This window comes from Palaemon carinicauda, chromosome 41 (assembly GCF_036898095.1).
Source record: "Palaemon carinicauda isolate YSFRI2023 chromosome 41, ASM3689809v2, whole genome shotgun sequence".
NCBI classification, from domain to species: domain Eukaryota; kingdom Metazoa; phylum Arthropoda; class Malacostraca; order Decapoda; family Palaemonidae; genus Palaemon; species Palaemon carinicauda.
The window spans coordinates 44,410,130-44,430,597 of record NC_090765.1 but is presented as its reverse complement, the minus strand read 5'-3'; the positions used below and the strand labels follow the sequence as shown (position 1 = coordinate 44,430,597).

Genomic DNA, 20,468 nt, shown 5'->3' with positions numbered 1-20,468 from the left:
AGAGGGTACAGGTTGGTGTTTAATACAGTACTGAAGCATATGGTTATTAGAGGGTACAGGTTGGCTTTTAATACAGTACCGAAGCATATGGTTATTAGAGGGTACAGGTTAGAGCTTAATACAGTACTGAAGCATATACTGTACTAAGTTTTCTTATTTTAACTAGTAAAATTATTGTTAATTTTGTGGTCATAATACCAAGACCTTCCTCATCTTTCTGCTAATGATTTGTTATAAAAATGACAACAATGAATAAAATCAAATAATTTCAAAACATGTGACAGCAATACAAAATTGTTTATTATCAGATTTCCAATTCAGTGAGATTTTACTGTTTTAAGAGTTTTTCATAAGCCTCCCTTTTCAGAAGTGATGCATTTTGTGGATAAAATTCTTGAACAGGATGGTAAGTGTCAAGTACAGGTTGGCTAAAGCTACTGTAAGATACAGTATCCTGAACGTTTAAATGTACTGTAGTCAGCCCATTACTTGAAATTAATATGCCTAAAGCATATAATTAACTGCGGGGGGGGTAATGTAATGGGTTAGTTGTGAAACTAATCTTATAATTATACAAACCTCTTACTCATACGATATAGAGTTCTCACCTTTTAACCCAACTTTACTTTCAATTAATTGTCTCCTCGATAACCAGACTGATTGGAGCATGCAGAGCTACTCACTAGACACCTTCCAATTCCCACTTTTCTTTCATTAACTACATTTTGACAAAAGTAGTAACGCGAGCTACTTATGAGTTTGTACGTCAAATTTTCATTTTGAAAATTACATAATGTATTTAAATATACAATATTTTTTCACACAAGAAAAATCCCATTTAAAATTAAGACAGGCAATGGTAATAACACGAAGGCTTTGACATGTTCAATAATGCTATAAACTAACATTGCCTTTATATACACCAAATTCATTTACAGGTATATAATAAAGCAATCCCACCCTGTAAGGCAGCGTATCCTTTCAATATCTCTAAATTAATTTAGGTAAAATGTTATTTTTATTAATAAAATAAATTTTTGAATATACTTACCCGGTGATCATATAAGCTGTCAGCTCTGCTGCCCGACAGAAAAACCTAAGGACAAAATACGCCAGCGATCGCTATACAGGTGGGGGAGTACATCAACAGCGCCATCTGTCGAGCAGGTACTCAAGTACTCCATGTAAACACAGAACCAATTTTCTCCTCGGTCCACTGGGTCTCTATTGGGGAGGAAGGGAGGGTCCTTTAATATATGATCACCGGGTAAGTATATTCAAAAATTTATTTTATTAATAAAAATAACATTTTTCAATATTAAACTTAGCCGGTGATCATATAAGCTGATTCACACCCAGGGGGGTGGGTAGAGACCAGCATTACATGTTTACATTATTAAGAGCTAAGTATTTTTATTTCATTTTAGCAGTTATTCAAAATAACAAACATAAAATAAATAAGTACCTGGTAAGGAAGTCGACTTGAACAATTACTCTGCCTTTTTAAGTACGTCTTCCTTACTGAGCCTCGCGATCCTCATAGGATGCTGAGCGACTTCTAGGAGCTGAAGTATCAAGGGTTGCAACCCATACTAAAGGACCTCATCAAAACCTCTAATCTAGGCGCTTTTCAAGAAAAGAATTTGACCACCCGCCAAATCAACCAGGATGCGAAAGGCTTCTTAGCCTTCCGGACAACCCAAAAACAACAATAAAAAACATTTCAAGAGAAAGATTAAAAAGGTTATGGAATTAGGGGAATGTAGTGGTTGAGCCCTCACCCACTACTGCACTCGCTGCTACGAATGGTCCCAGGGTGTAGCAGTTCTCGTAAAGAGACTGGACATCTTTAAGATAAAAAGACGCGAACACTGACTTGCTTCTCCAATAGGTTGCGTCCATTATACTCTGCAGAGATCTGTTTTGTTTGAAGGCCACTGAAGTTGCGACAGCTCTAACTTCATGTGTCCTTACCTTCAGCAAAGCATGGTCTTCCTCATTCAGATGGGAATGAGCTTCTCGTATCAACAGTCTGATATAATAGGAAACTGCATTCTTCGACATAGGTAAAGAAGGTTTCTTAATAGCACACCATAAAGCTTCTGACTGTTCTCGTAAAGGTTTAGTTCGTCTTAAATAGAACTTAAGAGCTCTAACAGGGCATAAGACTCTTTCTAGTTCATTTCCAACCAAATTAGAAAGGCTTGGAATATCGAACGATTTCGGCCAAGGACGAGAAGGTAGTTCGTTTTTGGCTAGAAAACCAAGCTGTAAAGAACATGTAGCCGTTTCAGATGAAAATCCGATGTTCCTGCTGAAGGCGTGTATCTCACTGACTCTTTTAGCTGTTGCTAAGCAGACGAGGAAAAGAGTCTTTAAAGTGAGATCTTTAAAGGAGGCTGATTGTAGTGGCTCGAACCTTTCTGACATAAGGAATCTTAGTACCACATCTAAATTCCAACCTGGTGTGGCCAAACGACGCTCCTTCGAGGTCTCAAAAGACTTAAGGAGGTCCTGTAGATCTTTGTTGTTGGAAAGATCTAAGCCTCTGTGACGGAAGACTGCTGCCAACATGCTTCTGTAACCCTTGATCGTGGGAGCTGAAAGAGATCTTTCCTTCCTCAGGTATAAAAGGAAGTCAGCTATTTGAGTTACAGAGGTACTGGTTGAGGATACTGATACCGACTTGCACCAGCTTCGGAAGACTTCCCACTTCGACTGGTAGACTCTAAGAGTGGATGTCCTCCTTGCTCTAGCAATCGCCCTGGCTGCCTCCTTCGAAAAGCCTCTAGCTCTCGAGAGTCTTTCGATAGTCTAAAGGCAGTCAGACGAAGAGCGTGGAGGCTGGGGTGTACCTTCTTTACGTGTGGCTGACGTAGAAGGTCCACTCTTAGAGGAAGAGTTCTGGGAACGTCCACCAGCCATTGCAGTACCTCGGTGAACCATTCTCTCGCGGGCCAGAGGGGAGCAACCAACGTCAACCTTGTCCCTTCGTGAGAGGCGAACTTCTGCAGTACCTTGTTGACAATCTTGAACGGGGGGAATGCATAAAGGTCTAGATGGGACCAGTCCAGTAGAAAAGCATCTATATGAACTGCTGCTGGGTCCGGGATTGGCGAGCAATAATTTGGGAGCCTCTTGGTCATCGAGGTTGCAAAGAGATCTATGGTAGGTTGGCCCCATGTGTCCCATAGTCTCTTGCATACATTCTTGTGAAGGGTCCATTCTGTTGGGATGATTTGACCCTTCCGACTGAGGCGGTCCGCCATGACATTCATGTTGCCTTGAATGAACCTCGTTACTAGAGATAGGTTTAGATCTCTTGACCAGGTGAGGAGGTCCCTTGCGATCTTGTACAACGTCATAGAATGGGTCCCTCCTTGCTTGGAGATGTACGCCAAGGCCGTGGTGTTGTCAGAGTTCACCTCCATCACCTTGCCTAGAAGGAGGGACTTGAAGCTTTTCAAGGCCAGATGAACTGCCAGTAGCTCCTTGCAGTTGATATGTAACGTTCTTTGCTCCAAGTTCCAAGTGCCCGAGCATTCCCGACCGTCTAATGTCGCACCCCAGCCCGTGTCCGATGCGTCCGAGAAGAGAACGTGGTTGGGGGTCTGAACAGTCAGGGGCAGACCCTCTCTGAGGTTGATGTTGTCCTTCCACCAAGTCAGTGATGACTTCATCTTCTCGGAAATAGGGATCGAGACCGCTTCTAGCGTCTTGTCCTTTCTCCAGTGAACAGCTAGGTGAAATTGAAGGGGACGGAGGTGCAGTCTCCCTAACGCAATGAACTGGTCCAGTGATGAAAGCGTCCCTATCAGACTCATCCACTGTCTGACTGAACATCGGTCCTTCTTTAGCATGTTCTGGATGCATCCTTGGGCTTGACTTATTCTGGGGGCCGACGGAAAAGCCCGAAAAGCTTGACTGTGAATCTCCATCACTAGGTACACTATAGTTTGGGATGGGACCAGTTGGGACTTTTCCATATTGACCAGGAGACCCAATTCCTTGGTCAGATCTAGAGTCCACTTTAGATTCTCCAGACAGCGACGACTGGACGAAGCTCTTAGAAGCCAGTCGTCCAAATAGAGGGAGGCTCTGATGTCTGCTAAATGCAGGAATTTGGCAATATTCCTCATCAGTTTCGTAAAGACAAGAGGCGCCGTGCTTAGGCCAAAGCACAGGGCTTGAAATTGGTAGACAACCTTCCCGTAAACGAACCTTAGAAAAGGTTGGGAATCTGGGTGGATGGGGACGTGAAAGTAAGCGTCCTTGAGGTCTAAAGAGACCATCCAGTCTTCCTTCCTGACCGCTGCTAGAACAGACTTCGTCGTCTCCATGGCGAACGTCTGCTTTGTGACAAAGACATTCAGAGCACTGACGTCTAGCACCGGTCTCCACCCTCCTGTCTTCTTTACCACTAAGAAGAGACGGTTGTAGAAGCCCGGGGATTGATGGTCCCGGACTTTGACTACCGCTCCCTTTTCTAGTAAGAGAGACACCTCTTGCTTCAAAGCTAGTCTCTTGTCCTCCTCTCTGTACCTGGGAGAGAGGTCGATGGGAGTCGTTGCTAGAGGGGGCTTGCGCAAGAATGGGATCTTGTACCCTTCTCTGAGCAACTTCACAGATTGTGCATCTGCGCCCCTGTTCTCCCAGGACTGCCAGTAGTTCTTGAGTCTGGCTCCCACTGCTGTCTGAAGAAGGTGGCAGTCAGACTCTGCCTCTAAAGGACTTGGTACCTTTCTTCTTGCTCCCACGTTTCCCTTCGGCACGAGCACCTCCTCTGCTGGAGGCTCTGCCACGAAAGGGCGGAATAAATCTTGACGCTGGAGTATCCATCCTGGGTCTAGACACGGAAGGCAAAGGGGTGGCTTTGCGTGCAGATGACGCAACCAGGTCATGCGTGTCTTTTTGAATCAAGGAGGCAGCAATCTCCTTGATCAACTCCTCTCGGAAAAGGCACTTCGAGAGAGGAGCAAACATAAGCTCCGATCTCTGACATTGTGTTACTCCAGCTGACAAGAAGGAGCAAAGGTTTTCTCGTTTCTTGATGACCCCGGAAACGAACGAAGCCGCAAGCTCACTGGAACCGTCCCGTATGGCCTTGTCCATGCAGGACATAATGAGCATGGAAGTTTCCTTGTCAGAAGGGGAGGTCTTCCTGCTCAACGCTCCCAAACACCAATCCAAAAAGTTAAACACTTCGAAAGCTCTGAACACTCCTTTCATCAGATGGTCTAAATCTGAAGGAGTCCAACAAATCTTGGAGCGTCTCATGGCCAGCCTGCGGGGAGAGTCTACTAGACTTGAGAAGTCGCCCTGGGCAGAGGCAGGAACTCCCAAGCCGAGAACTTCTCCCGTGGCATACCAGACGCTCGATCTGGAAGCGAGTTTCGCAGGGGGAAACAAGAATGCTCTTTTCCCAAGGTGCTTTTTGGACTGCATCCAATCTCCCAACACTCTTAAAGCTCTCTTGGACGAGCGGGCGAGTACGAGCTTCGTAAAGGCAGGCGCAGATGACTGCGTGCCTAAAGCGAACTCAGATGGAGGAGAGTGTGGGGCTGCAGAAACAAACTGATCAGGATACATATCCTTGAACAGTGCAAGAACTTTCCTAAAGTCCAAGGAGGGAGGCGTGGTCTTGGGTTCGTCGATGTCCGTGTGCGGGTCGTCAAGGTGTGCAGCGTCGTCATCATCAGAGAGTCCATCGTCTGAATGCTGAGGAGGAAGCGGCAAAGGAGTAGGAGTTGGCTGGTCAGCTGAGTCCGGCAGCACGGGTGCATGCGTGACTGCACTGGACGCAACGTCATGGAACTGTTGGTCAGTCTGTGAGCTGGCAACAACCATAGCTGCGCGGGGGCGCAAAGCGTCTAATCCTGACTGTCTAGTCCACAGTGGGTTGCGGAGGTTGACGCACCGCGTCAAAACAAAACAACTTAGGTTGTTGTTGTAACTCGCGAACGTCAACGGAGGGTTCCGTGCGTCGCTGAACGTCAACATGCGGCTGGCAGGGTACACTGCGCATGGGTGGCGGGACTCTCACAGCTGGAGTGCGGGAGAAGGTAGCCTCAGCGTCAACTGGACGCACAACCGTGGTTGGTTGTAGGCTAACGGGTGCAGCGTCAACCTTCTCCGCACGAAAGTCCTGCATTAAAGATGTTAACTGTGTCTGCGTGGTCTGCAGCAAAGACCACTTAGGGTCTACAGTAGCAGGTGCGGCAACAGACGGTGTTACTGCCTGTTGCGGTACCGCTTTGCCTCTCTTAGGAGGTGTGCAGTCATCGGAAGACTGCAGCGAGTCCGAACTGACCCAGTGGCTACAACTGGGCCGTTGGACTTGCGCGGAAGGGACCTTGCGTTTGAGAGGTCGTGAGACCTTGGTCCATTGTTTCTTCCGAGAAACATCTTCCGCAGACGAGGAATAAATGGGCTCTCTCGTCTTCTTGTGGGTGGGGCGATCTTGGCAAGATACGTCCGAAACCACGGAGGGAACGTCTGTCCGCTGATTAAAGCCTGTCGAACCCTTTGGTCGTACGACATTGCTTCTCCCCTGGGCTTGGGAGCTTGCAAGAGGTCCCGGACTGGAAGGACGACAGGCACGAACAGACGCACCCTCAAGCGCAACACTAACACTTTCCACAACACTACCACTCACTTTGTCACTACCCACTGCACTCTTACCCTTCAACTCCTTGACGTCTGCCATGAGTTGGTTACGGTCACTCGCCAATGACTCGACTCTATCACCCAGAGCCTGGATGGCACGCATCATATCTGCCATCGAAGGTTGTTGAGTGCTAGAAGGGGGATCAGGAGCAACCACTACAGGGGAAGGAATAGGTTGTGGGGCATGGGGAGAGGAAAAATCAACGGAGCGAGATGAACTTCTCCTGACTCTATCTCTCTCTAGCCTACGTGAATATTTCAGGAATTCGAGAAAATCGAATTCCGAAAGCCCAACGCATTCCTCACATCGATCTTCCAATTGACAGGTTTTACCCCGACAATTGGAACAAATGGTGTGCGGATCGATAGAGGCCTTCGGAAGACATCTTGAACCGTCCCTAGCACTACACTTTCTGTATTTAGGGACTTGAGAAGGGTCAGCCATCTTGAATTAGTCAAAGGGGAATTCAAAATCTATCCAAGTCGTCAACAAATAATCCAAAATTCAATCAAAGAATGCAAGGAAGTATTGAAGATAACCTCTGCAAAGCGAAAGCTAATAACTAGAAATGTGTACTTCACCAAAATCTGTGAAAACCAATCCAGTAAGCAACAGCGTATTTAGTAGGTCTTGCCGGTGGCACGACAGAGAGAAAATTGGTTCTGTGTTTACATGGAGTACTTGAGTACCTGCTCGACAGATGGCGCTGTTGATGTACACCCCCACCTGTATAGCGATCGCTGGCGTATTTTGTCCTTAGGTTTTTCTGTCGCAGCAGAGCTGACAGCTTATATGATCACCGGCTAAGTTTAATATTGAAAAAAACTATTTATTGTATGTATTTGTATAAAGTACAACCACAAAACTATTTCTTTAATAGAATTTAGAAAAGAAAAAAAATAGAAAAAAAACTTGAAACAATTTTTCATTACCTTACGTGCATAAAACTTCTTTGCAGGAATATTCTGGCATACCTGCACAAGCCAATAGTCATGCTTGTATGCTATTGCAATGGCTTCTTTGCACCAAGTTATTGTTCGCGGGCTATCTGGGAGTGCAATGTCCTCTCTCAAGTTGTGGAACTTGCGTGCTTTCCAGTAATACAGCTGTAAGCGCCTCTTAACAGCTACTGCCATGCGTACTGTAGCGACGGTTTCTCCGGTAAGAGATACCTGGTGCTTTGGTATAAGAAAAGAAAAAACATTTGAAGTATTACATTCTATAAATATAAATCTTTATTTTACAAATACAGTACTATACTACCCAGAACTCTGATATATTTGACAAGAAAAGTCATTAATGAAAGAGAGAAGTCGAGTCTTTTTTTTAGGCGTATTTTTCCCCTGGATTCAATACTTTCTGTCTTTGCTTCTCATCAGTTTCATTATGCTTTGCTGAAAGCATAATCCCATTAAATGATGAGGGTCCCTATTCATGTAAGAACAAAGTAATTTTAAACATTATATGGACTCATAACATGCAGTAGATAGAATCTATGAAAGATTTCCAAAGAGTTCACATAGCAATATTAATTTAAACAAAACATAAAATCTATGAGAAATTCACAGATTTCACATCCCAATATTAATTCAGCACTTTATTCTCTAACAGGCCTAAATCAATATGCTTTTTGTAATTCTTTATAAATATTTCAATTGATTTTATCAAAAAAAAATTATACAGTATACTTTTCATATATATTTATAAATATTTCAATGGATTTTGAAAAATTAATTAGGTGAATACCTTTATATCCAGATCAAAGGCTGTTGCTCCCCTTGTCTGAGGCATAGTTAAGAGAAGTGGCAAGTTAAACACTGTAAGGTCGTGTACACTAATAACACCATCTGAAAATAGATAAGTCAATGCCAATAATTGTGTATTTGTTTATAAAATAAGGGGAATGAAGCTATAATAACATTAAAATATGTTACATTCTATCGGTAATTTTCCTTGAATTTTCACTACATGAATTGATACACCTTCAAAATTTCCAAAATAATGCTTCTAAACATAAAATATAACAACTTATGAAAATACTTATAAAAACCAAAATGAGAACTAATTAAATTACAATACATAAATCCATAAGAGAAAAAAGAAAAAACAGGAATTGGAAAATGATAACTGCCTTGTCCATCACAACTGATTCACTTTACTAAAAGGAGTACTGTATATTTTGCTTGGCAAAAGGAGTCTTAAACACTAGAAAATAAATCAAGTTAATAGCAGTCAGCCAGTAGCATTGAGCAGTCTCACTAATCCATCCCAACTTCTTCCCTCAATCTTCATTTGTCTTTCCATGTGTCAACAGCTCACTCTTTGAGTTGCCTAAATATTGTTCAAATTTTTATCTTCATCCATATCTTGAAGCAAGTGCTGGAGTCCGCAGATGAAGCTGTACAATGCAAATTTCGCTCTCTCTTCAACTCAATCACCTCACAAATCAAATCCACTTTCTTTAAATGGAGGCTTCAGACTGCAGAGGTCCTCCAAATTCACATCATTGATCTCATGGCAGATTTCGAAGTTGCGATTCATTCCCTAATTCATCTATCGTTGCATGTTTGTTTCATCTGGGGCAGTCCATATTTAGAAAAATTGTTGATCTAGGTCTCAAAGAAAAATATAAGAAACACTCTGAATTCTGTCTTAAAGTAAGATGTTTTTCAGCATTAGCATTTCTCCCTACTGAAGATGCTGAAGAGACCTATGAGGAATTGATACACAATGACGAAATACCTCCCGAATTAATTGCTTACTTTGATGTGACTTACATGGGAGTCGTAAGAGGGCGTGGTGCGAGACGAAGGAGAGATCCACCTATTTTCCCATTAGATGTAGGGAATGTTAATGAGCGTATTCTTCAAGATTTACCCAGAACAAACAATGCTGCAGAGGGGTTTCATTTTGCTAAAAAAAATGTTCAGTGGTGGGAGCATAGCCTATTTGAACATTAGGAAATTTATCAAAACCTTGAAGGAAGAAGAAGGATTTATTCAAGGTAAAGTCACTCGAATACTTTGAGATCTGTCAAATTCTTGTTCACAATATAAAAAAATCACCGAACATCTCAAAAAGATTGGTAACTGGATATGGGTCAACGAGGAGAACAGAGTTTTTGAAGAATGTGGCATATAATTTGTACAAATTTTAAACAATCATTCTAATTTTTTTTTTCCTAATCATTCATTATTTTACATAAGTGTTACTATTAAAATTATCAACTTTTATTTGCTTTTCTTATTTTCACTTCAGATGTTATTTCTTACATTTCTTACCTTTAATACTCAAAGAATCAGCTACGCTAAAAAGTTATTATTCCGCAAAGAGTAGTTATCTTATGTTGAGCAGTTTTTCTTCAATTCTATATTGTCAGACATTTCGATATAATTTCACTTTCTCAACTACTTATTTTCACTCCTATACTTTGGAGTTTGACAATTAATTATTGCAAACAACAAGGGAGAAAGAGGTCCTTACAAGGTTTGATTTTCTATTGGGGAAGTTATGGATTGGCTAGAGTTTTTTCTCTTCTTTTATGGATTGAAACAATTTAAAATTGGACCAAATGTCATTGATGCAAAAGTCCATAGGACGAAAAGACATTGGACAGTGGACGAAGTGATATCGGATGAAAAGTCAGCACACGTGCAGCAGCCACCCTTCCCCAGCAAGTTTGATCATCTTACTTTAATTTCATTACTTTAAATCCAACAATGCATTCACTTCCTGCTATAAGAAAAGAAAAATGATATTTTAATCATAAAATAAATTTTTGAATATACTTACCCGGTGAATATATAGCTGCAACTCTGTTGCTCGACAGACAAAAAACTGTACAAAAAAACTCGCCAGCGATGGCTATACAGGTTGCGGGTGTGCCCATCAGCGCCAACTGTCGGCCAGATACCAAACTCCATGTAAACAAAGACTCAATTTTCTCCTCATCCCACTGCGTCTCTATTGGGGAGGAAGGGAGGGTCGTTTAATTTATATTCACCGGGTAAGTATATTCAAAAATTTATTTTATAATTAAAATATCATTTTTAAATATTTAACTTAGCCGGTGAATATATAGCTGATTCACACCCAGGGTGGTGGGTAGAGACCAGTTAAATATGTTTACATCTTATGAGCTAAGAGTTTTTATTTCATTTTAGAAGTTATCAAAATAACAAAAACAAAATAAATAGGTACCTGGTAAGGAAGTCGACTTAGATGATTACTCTGCCTTATAAGTACGTCTTCCTTACGGAGCCTCGCGATCCTCTTAGGATGCTGACAGACCCCTAGGAGCTGAAGTATCAAGGGCTGCAACCCATACAACAGGACCTCATCAAACCCCTAATCTGGGCGCTCTCAAGAAATGACTTTGACCACCCGCCAAATCAACCAGGATGTGAAAGGCTTCTTAGCCTTCCGGACAACCCATAAAAAACATTTCAAGAGACAGATTAAAAGGATATGGAATTAGGGAATTGTAGTGGTTGAGCCCTCACCCACTACTGCACTCGCTGCTACGAATGGTCCCAGTGTGTAGCAGTTCTCGTAAAGAGACTGGACATCTTTCAAGTAAAATGACGCGAACACTGACTTGCTTCTCCAATAGGTTGCGTCCATTATACTTTGCAGAGATATATTTTGCTTAAAGGCCACGGAAGTTGCTACAGCTCTAACTTTGTGCGTCTTCACCTTAAGCAAAGTTCGGTCTTCCTCACTCAGATGTGAATGAGCTTCTCGTATTAACAATCTGATAAAGTCTGACCAAGCATTCTTTGACATAGGCAAGGATGGTTTCTTAACTGAACACCATAAAGCTTCAGATTGGCCTCGTAAAGGTTTAGTACGCTTTAAATAGAACTTAAGAGCTCTAACAGGGCATAAGACTCTTCCTAGTTCATTGCCTACGATCTCCGATAAGCTGGGAATATCGAAAGATTTAGGCCAAGGCCGAGAAGGCAGCTCATTTTTGGCTAGAAAACCAAGTTGCAGCGAACAAGTGGCTTTTTCCGACGAAAATCCGATGTTCTTGCTGAAGGCATGAATCTCACTGACTCTTTTAGCCGAGGCTAAGCATACCAGGAAAAGAGTCTTAAGAGTGAGATCTTTCAGGGAGGCTGATTGTAACGGCTCCAACCTGTCTGACATGAGGAATCTTAGTACCACGTCTAAATTCCATCCAGGGGTAGCCAAACGACGCTCCTTGGGGTCTCAAAAGACTTAAGGAGGTCTTGCAGATCTTTATGTTGGAAAAATCTAAGCCTCTATGCCGGAAGACCGATGCCAACATGCTTCTGTAGCCCTTGATAGTGGGAGCTGAAAGGGATCGTCCTTTTCTCAGGTATAAGAGAAAATCAGCTATTTGAGCTACAAAGGTACTGGTCGAGGATACAGAAACTGACTTGCACCAGTCTCGGAAGACTTCCCACTTCGATTGGTAGACTCTAATGGTAGACGGTCTCCTTGCTCTAGCAATCGCACTGGCTGCCTCCTTCGAAAAGCCTCTAGCTCTCGAGAGTCTTTCGATAGTCTGAAGGCAGTCAGACGAAGAGCGTGGAGGCTTTGGAGTACCTTCTTTACGTGTGGCTGACGTAGAAGGTCTACCCTTAGAGGAAGACTTCTGGGAACGTCTACTAACCATCGAAGTATCTCGGTGAACCATTCTCTCGCGGGCCAGAGGGAAGCAACTAACGTCAACCTTGTCCCTTCGTGAGAGGCGAACTTCTGCAGTACCTTGTTGACAATCTTGAACGGTGGGAATGCGTAGAGATCCAGATGTGACCAATCTAGGAGGAAAGCATCTATATGTATTGCTGCTGGGTCCGGGACTGGAGAGCAATAGATTGGAAGCCTCTTGGTCAGCGAGGCTGCAAAGAGATCTATGGATGGTTTACCCCAAGTGGCCCAAAGTCTCTTGCACACATCCTTGTGGAGGGTCCATTCGGTTGGAATTACTTGCCCTTTCCGACTGAGACAATCTGCTATGACGTTCAAGTCGCCTTGGATGAACCTCGTTACTAGGGAGATGTCTTGACCTTTTGACCAGATGAGCAGGTCCCTTGCGATCTCGTACAACGTCAGTGAGTGGGTACCTCCTTGTTTGGAGATGTACGCCAAGGCCGTGGTGTTGTCCGAGTTTACTTCCACCACTTTGCCTCGAAGGAGATGCTCGACGCTTTTCAAGGCCAGATGAACTGCCAACAGCTCCTTGCAGTTGATATGCATGCTCCTCTGACTCGAGTTCCACAGACCTGAGCATTCCCGACCGTCCAGTGTCGCGCCCCAGCCCAAGTCCGATGCGTCCGAGAAGAGAACGTGGTGGGGAGTCTGAACAGCCAGGGGAAGACCCTCTCTTAGGTTGATATTGTCCTTCCACCAAGTCAGACAAGACTTTATCTTTCCGGAAATCGGGATCGAGACCGCTTCTAGCGTCTTGTCCTTTTTCCAGTGAAAAGCCAGATGGTATTGAAGAGGACGGAGGTGTAGTCTTCCTAGTGATACAAACTGTTCCAGGGATGACAGCGTCCCCACCAGACTCATCCATTCCTTCTTCAGCATCTTCTGGATGGATAGCAGGGCTTGATCTATTCTGGGGGCTGATCGTCTTGTTGTTCAGCAACGTCCTCATCAGATAGTTCCTCATCCGAAAACTGATGAGGAAACGGCAACGGAGTGGGCAACGTCTGGCTCGCTGAGTCCGGTCGCACTGGTGCATGCGTGACGGAGTCGGACGCAACGTCATGGAACTGCTGCACAGTCTGTGAACTGTCAACAACCATGGGTGCGCGAGGAAGCACAGCGTCCACCCGAGACTGTCTAGACCGTCTGGGTTGTGCAGTCAACACCATACCGGGTTGCTGAGGTTGACGCACCGCGTCAAAACAAGTCACCTCTGATGGTTGTTGAACGTCCTGAACGTCAACAACCACCTCCGAGCGCTGCTTAACGTCAACGTGCGGCTGGCAACCCACACTGGGTCGCATCGGTGGAGGAACCACCTCAACTGGTAGATGCGAGAAGGTTACCTCAGCGTCAACAGGACGCACAACCGACCGGTTGGAAGGTTGTTGGCCAGAAGGTTCGGCAGCAACCTTCTCCGCATTAAAGTCCTCTATCAAGGACGCAAGCTTGGACTGCATGTCTTGCAGCAAAGCCCATTTAGGGTCTACGGGAGCAGGTGCGGCAACAGACGGGGTTAGCGACTGAGGCGGTACCGCTTTCCATCCCTGAAAGCCTTGTTTATGCATGACATAATTGTACAGTAAAACTTCAAAGGCTCGAAAACAGCTGTGAAGTTGACCTGTAAAAAACTTGGAGCGTCTCCTGGCCAGGCGCCAGGGAGAGTCTACGAGATTTGAGAAGTCTATCTGGGCAGAGGCAGGAACTCCCAAGCCGAGAACTTCTCTCGTGTCATATCAGACTCTCGCTCTATAAGCCAGTTTAAAAGAAGGGAAAGCAAAGGCTGTATCCCCCAAACTCCTCCTGGTGATAAACCAGTCGCCTAGCAAACGTAAAGCTCTCTAGGAGAGCGAGAGAGCACTAGCTTATAAACAATGGCTTCGAAGTAGCTAGGCCTAGTGTAAGCTCTGACGTTTAGGCGAACGAGGAGCAGCAGTTACAAAAAGATCCGGACAAAGATCCTTAAAAATCAACATGATTTAATTAAAGTCCATAGAGGGCTAAGCAGCTTTAGGCTCCTCTCCGTCTGACAGAGTCCTCAAGGGAATATCAGTAGGAGGGGGAACAGCAACTTCCTCATCTAAAGGAACCCTGTCCGATAAAAGCTGAGTCTCAAGCAAGGGAGAGACCTACCATGGTGGCAATGCTTTACAAGCAGAGTCCACACGCACTGGTGCATTAGTAGCGGACCAGGACGCAACGTCATGTAACTGCTTGATAGTCTGTGAACTGTCAACAACTGAACTGTCAACAACAACAGGTGCGTGAGGACGCACAGCGTCCACTCGAGACTGCTTTGACTGCCTAGACTGAGCAGTCAAAACAACTCTAGAATGCGGAGGTTGACGCACAGCGTCAAAACAAGTCAACTCAGATTGTTAGCGAACGTCCTGAACGTCAACAGGAGCATCAGCAAGTGGCCTAACGTCCAAATGTGGCTGAAAATCCACACGAGACCGCATCGAGTGTGGTTCTAAACAACCTGACTGACGTGACTTAGCTACGCCAACGTCAACAGGATGCACAAAGGAACGTTAGGTTGGCTGAAAGCCAGGATATCGATGAGATAAACGGCTAGACTCAACGGACTAATCGGCAGAATAGTCTTCCATAAGGGAGGCAAGCATATTCTGCATGTCTTGCCGTACAACCCATTAAGGATCAACGGAAATGGTCGCGGTAAGAGACGAGGGTAACGTCTGTGACCGCAACACTTTGCCAACAAAAAAGACTCTCGGGGTCTGTGTTACGCTTTTGTTAGGCGGCGAGCAGTTTTCCGATGACTGCATAGGGTCAGAGCTGTCCTAATGGCTGCAACCAGGACGCTGGACCTGTCCTGAAAGGACTGACTTTCGCTTAAGGGCCTCGAAACCTTGTTTCAGGTTTCTTATGCGAAAAGCCTTCGGATGACGAGGAGAAAAACGTCTCTCTCGCCTTATGGTAGGGGAGATCTTGGTAAGATACACCCGATACCATAGAGGGAAACGTCTGTTCGCTGATCAAGGCCTCTCGAACCCATAAGTCGTACGACATTACTTCTCCCCTGGGCTTGGGAGCTTGCAAGAGGTCCCGGACTAGGTGAACGACAGGCACGAACAGACGAACCCTCGGACGCAACACTGTAACACTTTGCGCAATATCACTTTATCACTACGATTTTCTGTTTTGCACTTATTTCACTGAAATCGAAACTTTTACTGATTTCTACCTGAAGCACGCAATTCTACCCTCATCAAAAGGTAGTAAATGCGAAATCAGTCGTATAATGCAAGCACATTAATACCAGCAAAAAAAACAGTAAACATCTTTTAAGATAAAAAAAATTCAGTGGTTGGGGAAGAGAATAAACACTAGATCATTCAAAACTACGTTTTCAATCTCTCACCGTACATTGCCTGGGGACGAGAATAAAACTAAAAACGTTTTATCCTTTCTCCCCGTACAGAGACTAGGGACGAGAGTAACTCGAGAACAACGTTACCCGCTTGAACGGAACGTTTTCTCTCCTCTCTCTCTCTCCGTCTCTATCTCTCTCTCTCTTTCTCTCTTGATTTCGCACCTAAGAGAAGATCCCAATTACGTTTCGTCAAAAAAACATGTTATTTGACCAAAGGAAAAAACTGAAAGGTTTTTCAATTAAAAAGTTCCTTTAAAATAGAATTTAAAACATTTAAGCTTTGAAAGAAGAATGAACAAAACGTCAGAATCAATTTACTCTTTCTGCAAAGTGAAACCGTGATACACTCTCTCTCTATCGTAACGATAGAGCGCAAACTGCGTAGCATAAATAAACTAAACGTTAATTCATCTTTGAAAACATTACGAAGACTATTCAAAGAAATTCTTTCATAAAATATTTCATTTAAAAAGTTTTAAATCATTAGCTCTATAAAAGCTATTTATGATTGAAAGGGCTCAACGTTGATTAACTTCGGTTTCCAAGTTAGGACCGCCTACTCTCAGGAAAGGTCGCATATAAACAAAACATTAAAATTTATTTTTTATGTTTATTATAAATGGAAAGTTAATCGAAGAGGCCTAATAAAGGCGGTGAGATATAAAATATATAGAGGAAAATCTATAATTACTTTATAACGTGATAAGATAATTACTAAAAGCCTAAACACACTTCCGTCTAAGGGAAGGGTCGGCCATTTAAAAGTCAAAGAAAGTCCATACTCTCATTGTCACCAAAAATTAAATCTATCCAAAACGAGTTCAAGATTTAAGATGAAGATAAAACACCTGCACTGCGAAAGCTCAAACCAGAATATAGTACTTCACCAAAGATGATGGGAAAAACTCCAGGTTTCAACAGCGAGTAAAGTACGTCTTGTCGACACGTCGACAGAGAAAAAATTGAGTCTTTGTTTACATGGAGTTTGGTATCTGGCCGACAGTTGGCGCTGATGGGCACACCCGCAACCTGTATAGCGATCCCTGGCGAGTTTTTTTGTACAGTTTTTTGTCTGTCGAGCAACAGAGTTGCAGCTATATATTCACCGGCTAAGTTAAATATTTAAAATTATCAAGTTTAGTAAGGCACTGGCAGTACATGTGTACTTGATAGTGGCCAAGTCAAAAGTGAAATTAATCTGGCTGGGAAAGGGGGCAGAGCTCCTCACTTCCACCCTTCACTAACTGCTTAACCCCTCATTAACAAATTTCAAACAAACATCCACAGCTTGCATTGAATCAACCTCTGCAATTAAAGGAGGATGATTTGTATATTGCGTAGAAACAAAAAAAGTACACTTCATTTCTAGAATGTTAAATTATATTTCTGTACAAGATCAACTTGATTATCCCTATGTTTATAACTCAATTTGTACTGCTGAGAGTTTTATACAAGTTGTTAAGTACCATGCAGAGTACTTGACAACCTTCATAAATTACTCTTCCTGAAGAAATAAAGGTGTTGCATAGCAACAAACATGCATAAAATATGTATTAGTATGCAAAAAGATGCCGCCAAGAAATTACATGTGTGACGCTGCCTTTATACTACTGGATACCTTGTGAGCCCAGTCATACTCCTCTATATACCTTGTGACAGATGATATACTCATCTGTCTTCTACTACTAATCATGCTTTACAAAGTAGAAACTCCATGTTAAATACCTATTAACATGATGAATGTGAAAGTTTTCATAAATCTTCAACTACAATAAGCTATTTAACAACAAAATTGTCTAAAGCATACCAACTCAAATACAATGAATGAATGAATGATTTAAAGTTTTCAGGCATCCTGACATACTCAAATACAAAGTCCACACAATATTTACAAAACGTAACATCTACAGTTTACAGATAATTCATGCTAACTCCTAGGGATACAATTCTTTTGACAGCACAGTACTCAATAGTGGGTGTTACATGCTATTCAACGGCTGAATTGCCTAAAGCATGCTATCTCAAGAGGCATTATCAATGATCTAATGAAATATCCCACTTCTAAAAATATTCAACATACACTAGCACAAATGTGTAATACACTATATATCTCATATACAAAGCATAGTATTGCATATAATACTAGATGGCAATATCATTATTAAAAATAACTCAAGGAAAACATTGCATTTAAGGAAACATGAAAACTACATTCTAATTACAAAACGATTAATTTACAAGACACCAGACAGATACTTCTTGCAAAAGGAAAAATAAATTTTTAAAATTTAGGCAGTAGAGAAATTACCTCATAAAAAGAGCAGATCCATAAACATACCTGATATGTTCTGATTGGACATAAGAACATTTTCCTTGTATCATTAAACCACTTCAAAAGCCTCTCCCAAATGATTGACTTCTTTCCAAAGTATTTTAGATAAAAAACAAAACAAAATACAAACAGAAGATATGTTTTAAAATCATAAATAAAAACTTAGGTAAAAAAATATAAAACAAAATATATCAGTGGAACCAGCCATACGTACTTGTTTTCTCACCTGACAATGATACAATAATCTGGTGCTCTGGAACTACTTGAACTTGTGAGATTGGCTTCCTTGAAAAATTCTTATTGGAGCACAAGAGAGATACATCCCATCGTCCCTGTGAGGTTTCTGTGACAGCATACATGAGAAGATGACCCTGTCTTGTGCCGACAACTAGGTTATCCTCTGAAAAAAAAAAGAATCGGGTCCAAAATTAACTTTGACAATACTGTACTAGTACTATGAACTAAAGCTGGTATTAGGATTCTAGAAAAATATTGTTCACGATTCTAGAAAGATATTGTTCATGATTCTAGAAAGATATTTCATTGTTCACTGCTATTGGTGCACAGCCCTATGTTAAGGAAATATGTGCCAATTATCAAAACATGCTCATAATTTCCAGATTTTTCAAATCTGTGAAAAAATCCCCAGGGTCAGAATTAAAAAAAAAAAAAAAAAAAAAAAATGACAGCTCCCAATTAATTTATGAGCTAATTAAACTGGAAAGGGAAACTTTCATTTTTTGTTTGATGGTGGTGCATTAAGCTAGCAGATCAAAATTTGAGTTTATTATAATTTAACATATTACATGTTATCATATGGTAATTTTAAAAAGCTTTCGTTTAAAACAGTATAAATTTTTTCGTTTCAATGTATAACAGTCTCTGTAGGAAGCAGAGAAGACTTCTCGAGATTTACCATGATCCCCAGATCCTGGCAAAGTTTGTCTCGGTGTTGAAGAAGGGTTGACACCAAGTCTGCTAGGATTAGCCAGTCATTCAGATAACGGAGGAGACGGATGCCAATCCTGTGTGCCCAGGATGACACTAGGGCAAACACTCTGGTGAAAACTTGGGGTGCTGTGGAAAGATCGAAGCACAGCATCTTGAACTGGTACTTTCTGTTGCCTAGGCTGAATCTTAAATACTTCCTTGAAGACGGATGGACTGGGATCTGGAAGTACGCGTCCTTTAGGTCTTACTGCTAGTCTGACCGTGTCTGCCGTCTCCATGCTGAACGGAGTTTGTTTGACAAACTTGTTCAGGGGTGAGAGGTCAATGACTGGTCTCCAGCCTTCAGACGCCTTTCTTACAAGAAAGAGTCGACTGAAGAAGCCTGGGGACCAGTCGAGGACCTCTTGGAGATCGCCCTTCTTTAACAGGGTCTGGACTTCTGTGCCGATCCCATGGCAAGGGAGTCTAATGACACTGGATTCCTGGTCAGGGGAGGTAGAGATGTTATGAACGGGAAGCGATATCCTAAACGGATCACGGAGATTGTCCAGGAATCGGCCCCGAGTTGTTCCACCTGTCTGAGAAACTTTGTAGGCATCTCCCCACTGGTGGAAACGCAGGGGAGTGCCTATCCTAGCGTTTGCGGCCTCAGCTGCTCCCTCTGGGATTCTTTCCTCCCCACGTCCTTAGGCTCAAACATATGGGCCCCCCACTAGAGAGGAATGTCTAAGCCTATTCATCTCGACGCTTGGGACATGTTGGTGGAACCTCTCAGACATTGTATCTTGACGTTTCAAGATGGTGTTTGCCCACAAGTTCAATACTCGGTGGGCAAGAAATTTGACCGTGCGAGTGCCTGAGAGTAAGAAGGTCTCCATTGCATTCCTGTTACGCTCCTTCGAAAAATCCTTGGATCATATGAGGATACCTAAGGTCCCTAACCAGATGTCCAGCCATGAAGTAGCTTGGATCACATACTTGGTGACCTTTTCCTGGTTAAGGATCTTGGTTGCCAAGAACGAGACCTGCCGGCTGGAGTCTCTCTCAATAGGGACTCCCCTGGTTACCTCTTCCAGAAAGTGGTGAAGAGGAAGAGCTGAACTGGGTTCCTCCAGGATCTCAAAGTACCTCCTTTGCTGTATACGAGGAGGTAGGATGAGCTTGTTCGTAGCGCTGGCACGGTTGGAGGAGGCAAACTCGGAGAGCTGTTGGGAGATCTTGTCCCTGGTACTCTTCAACCCTTGAGACCAGGGCAGGGCTGCACTGGTCTTTGAGGGTTTCTGAGTACCAAAGACGCGGTTCTATAACCGTGTCTTTGCCCTCTCGAGTGAGTATCTCCGGGTCAGAAAACCCATTGAGAAACCTCATTAGAGTTAGAACCTGGCTGAATGCATGTTCTGATTCTTGGTCTCCTCCTGATGTAGGACTCGCAGCAAAGT

At 43.0% G+C, this 20,468-nt stretch overlaps 1 protein-coding gene across 4 annotated transcripts in view; it reads right to left on the bottom strand.

Moving 5' to 3' along the window:
- LOC137632568 (vam6/Vps39-like protein) overlaps positions 1-20,468 on the bottom strand; it is a 91,670-nt gene that overhangs the window by 65,570 nt on the left and 5,632 nt on the right. The window contains exons 2-4 of one of the 4 annotated variants that reach the window (XM_068364581.1): positions 18,293-18,478; positions 8,414-8,514; positions 7,600-7,845 (exon numbers count right to left, since the gene is read on the bottom strand). In XM_068364581.1, coding sequence (XP_068220682.1) covers positions 7,600-7,845; positions 8,414-8,514; positions 18,293-18,478 — 533 coding nt within the window. The remainder of the gene's footprint in view (positions 1-7,599; positions 7,846-8,413; positions 8,515-18,292; positions 18,479-20,468) is intronic. The other 3 variants (XM_068364582.1, XM_068364583.1, XM_068364584.1) reach the window with 3 other exon arrangements.